General features: G+C 44.1%; 1 protein-coding gene across 2 annotated transcripts; it reads left to right on the top strand.

Annotated features, from left to right (window-relative positions):
* Nucleotides 1-3,523: 3,523 nt before the first annotated feature.
* Nucleotides 3,524-6,949, top strand: LOC147442502 (uncharacterized). Of its 2 annotated transcripts, none has more exons than XM_086529672.1 (4): nt 3,524-4,575; nt 4,671-5,337; nt 5,416-6,255; nt 6,333-6,949. In XM_086529672.1, the coding sequence occupies exons 1-2, from the start codon at nt 4,322-4,324 to the stop codon at nt 4,768-4,770; spliced, it is 354 nt and encodes a 117-aa protein (XP_086385798.1). In that variant the 5' UTR covers nt 3,524-4,321; the 3' UTR covers nt 4,771-5,337; nt 5,416-6,255; nt 6,333-6,949. The 2 variants fall into 2 exon arrangements, with proteins under 2 accessions (XP_086385798.1, XP_086385797.1); XM_086529671.1 differs by having other exon boundaries at nt 3,529-4,575.
* Nucleotides 6,950-7,331: the final 382 nt, after the last annotated feature.

The following is a 7,331-nucleotide window of genomic DNA, read 5'->3' on the forward strand; positions in this document are numbered from 1 at the left end:
TTGAGTAGAGTGAGCCATATATAGCTCCAACACTCCCTCTCAAACAAAGATCTCTAGCTTTGGATGTAAATACCTTTGGGGAGTACAAGGAAAAAACCTAAGCCTCTATACAAATGTGAAAATATGAACCAGTAATGATGTGAAAGTGTTCTCTATATCTATGTACAAATATACAAGCGACCAAGAGGTCACAATATGCAAATGTGGAGTGTACACAATGCATGGTACCTATATGATTACAATGTCATATGTACAAAGCTACCATGATTATAGCAAAGAGGCTAATGTAGAAAGAGTGAGGCTGAAGCAAATCCAAGCTCCGAACGCAAGAGGATGAAGCGAGACTCGTTGAGGCCTTTGGTAAACTTATATCTGCAATCATTTGGTCACTTAGAGAATGTTCAATCATGATAGTGCTTTTGCGTACTTCATATTGAACATAATGATAATGCACAATAATATGCTGACTTGTTATGTTGACCATAGTCTTTTGCAAAACTAATAGCACTTTCATTATTACACCGCAAGGGTGTACTAAAAAGAGGAGAATGACCAATATTAACCAGCATTTATTGAAGCCAAATCAGCTCACGAGCTACAAGTAATGCGATAACATATTCAGACTCTGTTGTAGAAATTGTAACACAACGTTGTTTTTTGTTTGTCCAAGAAACAAAACAACAATTAATGAAGAAGCAATTGCCACAAGTAGATCGTATAGATAAATGAGAGCTTGCCCAATTTGGATTAGTGTAACCCAAAAGAGAGATTACATTGAGTCCGATGTCAATTGTCGTCGATTGACCAAACCAAAATCTGTAGTACCTTTTAAGTATTTGAATACAAGTTTTGCTGCAGACGAATGCTTAAGAGAAAGATGTGCAAGACATTGCTAAAGATAATTAGCAGCAAAAGAAATATCAGGACGAGTGTTAATGCCAACAAGCTGAAGTTATCCAATCAAGTTCGCATAAGGTTGATTTGTGACAAGTTGAAGGTTGTTGCTTTCAGACGTGTTTGTTTTGTAGAACTCGCAAGATAAGGAGTATTGACCAAATGTATAGACTGCAAACCAAATTTTTGAATAGTATTTGCAACAACTTTGATTGTTGAAGTAACACACAAAAACACAAAAGATCATGGGAACAATGTCCATATACTTTGAACAACAAGTTTGATAAGTCTCGATCATGATCCATCACCTTTGGAGCATAAAAATTGAACTTTTGTAGATTTTGAATACTTAATATTTTAAAGAATAATTTTTCACCATTAGAGTGCAAAAAGAGTTGTGAAACTGCATCAAAATTAAAAATTTGTTAAGACTAGCAAATTCAAATTCATCGGACCAAATTAGAAGGGAATCTAGATATTTTGAGCTCCAAACAAGAAAATAGGAAAAACCCAAGCCTTTATACAAATGTGAATACGAACCAGTAATGATGTGCAAGTGTTCTGTGTATCTATGTACAAATATACAAGCGACCAAGAGGTCATAATATGCAAATGTCGAGTGTGCATAGTGCATGGTACCTATATGATTACAATGTCATATGGACAAAGATGCCATGATTATAATAGAGAGGCTAATCTAGAAAGAGTAAGGCTGAAGAAAATCCAAGCTCCGAACGCAAGAGGATGAAGTGAGACTCGTTGAGGTCTTTGGTAAGAATATCTGTAATCATTTGGTCACTTAAAGAATGTTCAATCATAATAGTGCCTTTGCATACTTCATATCAATTATAATAATAATGCACAATAATATGCTTTGACTTGTTATGTTGAACATAGTCTTTTGCAAAACTAATAGCACTCTGATTATTACACCGCAAGGGTGTGCTAAAAAGAGGAGAATGATCAATATCAACCAGCATTTATTGAAGCCAAAACAACTTATGAGCTGCAAGTGATGTGATAACATATTCAGACTCTGTTGTAGAAATTGCAACACAATGTTGTTTTTTTGTTGGTCCAAGAAACAAGACTGCCATTAATGAAGAAGCAATTGCCACTAGTAGATCTTAAAGATAAATGCGAGCTTGCCCAATTTGGATTAGCGTAACCCAAAAGAGAGAAAGGTTAAGGGATCATGAAAGTGGTTTGTCTGTGAGGACGCTTGCTACTGTTGAATGGCCCCCCCCCCCCCCCCCCGCTTCGCCTTCGCTATCACTGCCCCCCCCCCTCCGCCGCCCTAGCGTTGCCCCCCGCCCCCGCCCCCGCCTGCCTTTGCGCGCTGCAGCCCGGCCCGCCCATCCCCTTGCTGCGCGTACCCGCTCGCTGCCCCCATTTCCCACTGCCTCCCTCTCCTGCCGCCATCCCCCCCCCGCTGCCTCTTGAGAAGCCACACATTGCCCACCTTATCCGCCCTCCCCACCCCCGGGGTCTTCTTCTTTTTCGAAGCCTCCTGCAATTGGCTCTGGCAGCACTGTTTCTTTGGGTAGTGCTTGGCGCGCTCGATTGCACAGTCTCTTCACCGCCCGCTTCTTTGCCATAGCAGTAGACACAGATGGAGGCTCCAGCTCCGCCACAGAGGGACTCGTCCAAAGACCCCTCGCCCGACCCCGCTGAGCCCACCATTTGACATCGCTCGCCATCACTGAGCCCACCCTCTAGGCCCGCCTTCTCGTAGAGGTGGGCAAGATCTTGCACGTACAGATACTCGGACGAGGCTACTATCAGATCGAGTTTGAGACCTACGAGATGGCGTCCAAGGTCATTGCCATGAGTCCATTGGCCATCCGAGCAGCACGAGCCCACTTTCGACAGTGGAGACATGGTTTCGAAACTGCTTTGGATGTTCTAGTAGAGGAGGCAGACATCCCCATCTCCGTCTGCTTTCCGAGTTTGCAGAGGGAGTACTTACCACTTTTGTCCAGGATCGGCTCAGCCATTGGGACTGTCCTGGAGACACCATGCACAACAGCCTCAGTAGTTGCCAAGGCGGCTGTTATTCCCTCAGTTCGCGTTTTGGTCAGAGACACTCACATGCTCCCGAAAGTTATTCTTCTACCTCGGGTGAGTGGGGGTTGGTTTAGACAGAGTGTAGAGTATTCGGGCCTCCCGAACCAGTGCTTCATTTGTTGACAGATGGGCCATCTAGCGAAGGCCTGTCCACGGAGGAGGCTTCGACGTACACCACAGCCTCAGCCCCAGCCTGTAAGGGCTGGCCAGCAGACACAGACAGAGACACAACGCACACATGCAGAGCCACCCTCTGAGCCTGGGGCTCCAACGGAGGAGGGATGGCAGCAGGCCCGTGGTCGACGACGACAGGGGCCACAGCGACAGCCTGGCACTCACAGTGGTCTTCAGGCGCCTACTCAGCAGTAGTGGGTTCCCACGGGGAACCGGTTTGGTCCTCTTGAGCAGGATGAGGTCCCTGCTCCAGCCCCCATCCCTGCTTCACCCTTGATAGCCCCTCCTCCCCCATAGTTCCCCCCCCCTTTCTCCTCCTCCCCCCGCCTCCTGCTCCCGCCGCCTCTTCCCCCCGTCCCTCTACCTCTGCCGCTCCGTCCCGTCCCTCTTCTCCACCGCTCTCCCCTACTCCTTCTCCCCCCCCTCTTGGTTCAGTTCCACAGTCGACCCAGGGGGCAGGGCCTTCTCCGGCTGCTAGGAGATCTCTTGCATTAGGAGAAAGTTGGACTCACTTTTGGGCCCTGTAAGAAGTGCCACGTTGGCTTAGAGAGAGAAAATGAAAATGTTAACTTGTGCATTTTATGTGATACTTTTTTGCACAACAAAAAGCCAAAATGACATTCTTTGGTAGGTAGCTGCGGTCTTTATCATTCTTATCCTTCGTTCTCTTGTCAGGAATCCAACTAACCGTATGACTAATGATTTGAAATGCCAACTTACAAGCGTTCCCTCCAGGAACATAAGCCACACGAACTCTATCAACTCTAAACTTGAGAATATGGCTTTCCCTCCCAAAACCTGAGACATTTCTTCGTCTTCTTCTCTATCAACTCTAGGAACGGAGAACACATCTTTTCCTGATGAAAACACTAATTTGAACTTACAATCCTCGGCCCCTTCATCTTTAACACTTACCCAAAGAAAGAACACACATCATCTTCATGTTGATGTATTGCAAGAGTACGCACCGTTGCAGAAACGTAGGAGGGAGTCTTTCTTATCTCAACGAGAGAAAGAACTTAGAAGAACAAACAAGGAACATCATTTGGATTTGTGGACCGATGGGTCTATTTATCCAAAGGATCCTACGACAAATGCGCCACCTCCCTTTGCTAATATCACTAACCTCTTACATTTCACAGGCGATGGCAAGGATGGGCTATTGGGATACACCGAACATTTAGAAATGAGAGGATTGAATGCGGAAAGGCAAAGAAACGTCCTAGCAATGGAGAACATGCAGCTGAAGAAACTTAATGAAGCATGCTCTGAAAAGATTTCATCAAACAAAGAGACAATCCAAGGCCTTGAGAAGAAGATCACAAGTTTGCGAGAGAAAGACACCGTGCTTGGTAGTCGGAAAAGAAAACGAGATCTGTGCAACCTTGAGAACATGAAGGTTGGTAGTGGTGGCTCGAAAAAACGAATACGAACTTTAAGGTAACTCGAAGTTTGTTTCTTCAATGTGCTTCATTAAGAAGTGGATACACTTACTTTCCTATACATGATCATAACACATTGTGCTTTTTTGGCAGGTCTTTACTGCATCCAAACTCGAACGGTGCAGGCTTCAATGCCGGAGTGCATTACAGCCGTCTAGTTCCAAAAGAAGTAGTTGAAGAGATGATAACTTAGAAAAAATTTCGTAAGTTGAAAGGGAGGCTACTTACCTCCTTCATGAACGAGAATTGGCTGGAACCAATGGAAGTGCAAGCAATACTTGATGAGAGTGGCATCTCGCAGATGGGATACAGGGCACTCTTCAAAGCATTAGCTAAAAAATCTCAAAATAAACTATAGAGAGGATCATTGTTGCCAAAGCCATCACATGTAAAGGCTGCTCGCTGGCACGTAAACGATGAGGTGTTTGAGAAACTTGGGTCAGCATTCCATATTGAAGCAACGTTCTTAGGCAAGGGCGGAAGAAAGGTACAATTTAACGAGCACAACAACCTCTTCGTTGATCTTGAAGCATTGCAAAGGTAAGCAGTTCACTTCTTTGACATCAGTCGAGACGAGTGCGGTGGGGTTCTCAAGTTTGTTTTGAAGCTCGACGAGTGCGAGGTCCTGAAGAACAAGAAGTTGGAGAGAGTCACCATTACCCTCATGAACAGAGCTCTGGATCCATCAATAACGAAAGAGGATCCACGATACTTCAGCGTGCAATCAGAAAACAACATTCTATCTCTAGGATCATTTCAGGTATACTTCGTTCAATCTCTGATAACAAAAACATTGATTATTTGGTTGTTGATTTTGTGTTTTCATTTTTCACTGCAGGTTGATAAGGAAAATTTTGAAATCCTCAATTGGGTTTTTAGTCAAACCCAAATTCCTTCTATCATCAGTGAACAAAGAAACGGAGCCGTTCTTTCAGTGGAAGGATTTGGTGACTACACAGTGGAATGGCACATGGCAGGTGACTTAAAGACTCTTAAGTGTATGTACAACATAACACACGGAGCAGCTGTGGCAAATCCATGCTTATATTGCATGGCTGATGCACAATCACTTGAGAGTGTGCAGTGGATTAGAGCTCCCAACAGACATCTTCAAGATAAAACTTTTAAACTAGTGCTTGATATTCCTCTGAGTAGAGTTCACGTCTGTACACTTCATGCACTCTGTTGAATAATTGAAAAGGTGGTTCATTTGTACATATGTTTTGCATGGACATTAAAGACAGAGAGTGAGTCGAAAAGAGTGATCAAAGTATTAGAGGGAGTGCTCTCAGACATTGGTTTGCATGGAGGCAATGTCAAAATCGAAGAGGATCCTAAGATGTCTCAAAGTCGGTACAAGGTACCGAGGAAAGCATCGATAGGCAGAGTGAAGGCAAGAAGGTTCCTTGGGTTTAGCCTCAAAGATTCAGATAGAGAAGAAAGGAGAATCCTGTTTAACAAATGGAAACAGTTACATAAAGTGGTTAAAGACAATGCTGGTGGTGGGGCAATCTAGAATCACAAGGCGAACGTGTGGAAATCACTAGATAAAATTTTCCACTACCTTGAGCAACATTCTTGGGACCAAAGTAAGCTCACATCATTTCAAGCAGCCTTGCTGGATTGGAAAAAGGCTTACCTTATAGGGTGGGGTGGGCAACATATCACACATTACATGGTAGGTTGGCATTCTACGTATACAAAAAAAAATTTTAAATTGTACTCAACTGACCATTTTGTTTTATTTCAATGCAGCACATACTGTTCAACCATGGTCCATATTTTGCCAAGACATACGGCTCACTGTCAATATGGTCACCACAAGGCATGGAAAAAACCCACTACATGGCAAGAACAGGTTATTTTAAGCACACTCGACATGGGGGAGGAAAAGAAAAGGCCAATAGCCTATTAGAGTTACACCAATGGACTTATAGACGACTAATTCATAGAGCAAGGCAGAAGGAACTTCTTAAGAGCTCAGAAATTACACGGTCTTTACAACACATCCGCAAAGAGAAGAAACAAATGGCTTGGGGAGCTTCAAATGCGGCAGAGCGCCATGCGAGGTGGCGCCGGTCACGAGTCAGGAGTGGGAGAAGATGGACCTGAGCCCGTCGTTTTTATCCTCTTCATGGGCATCATGCATCTTCTTTCCCTCAGAAACAGCCACTTATTGTATGGATCTAAGCTTTCCGGGTCTTCAACCCCTGCAGCCAGAGCCTGAGCTGTGTAGGACATGAAATAGGGGGCTCTGAGTGCCTGGCACCCATACCCAATGCCAAATACACGTAGAGGGAGGGGGTGCCCACCACACAATCTTGTAATAGCTTTCATTGCAAACAAAGGGAACTTTGCATTGTCATCGGAATATTCCTTGTGGTATATTATGATCTACATAATAATTGCAATGAATTTATGGGCCGTAAGTGAGATGAGTACAATTTTCAAGTACTTGAATTGTTTCTACAAACCTTTTTGTGGTTGAAATGCCCGATGTAGTGAGACAACGCCGCATCCTTGCCTTGGACTCCAGTGACAAGCCCTTGGCGTGAGCCTCCCGCTCTTCTAAGGAAACTATCGTCATACACTAGCACCTGGCAGCAAAAAAAAATGTTCATGATATTTTATCACTCGGCCATCTCTAATACCATGTGAATGATCGACAAAAATTACCATCTAATTCTCGTCCATTTCCAGCATCGACCTCCCCCACAAGTGAATAGACTGACTATTCATTACATGATCTTCGGG

The sequence above is a fragment of the Adiantum capillus-veneris genome, chromosome 14, assembly GCF_014529385.1.
Source record: "Adiantum capillus-veneris isolate H3 chromosome 14, ASM1452938v2, whole genome shotgun sequence".
Classification (NCBI taxonomy): Eukaryota; Viridiplantae; Streptophyta; class Polypodiopsida; order Polypodiales; family Pteridaceae; genus Adiantum; species Adiantum capillus-veneris.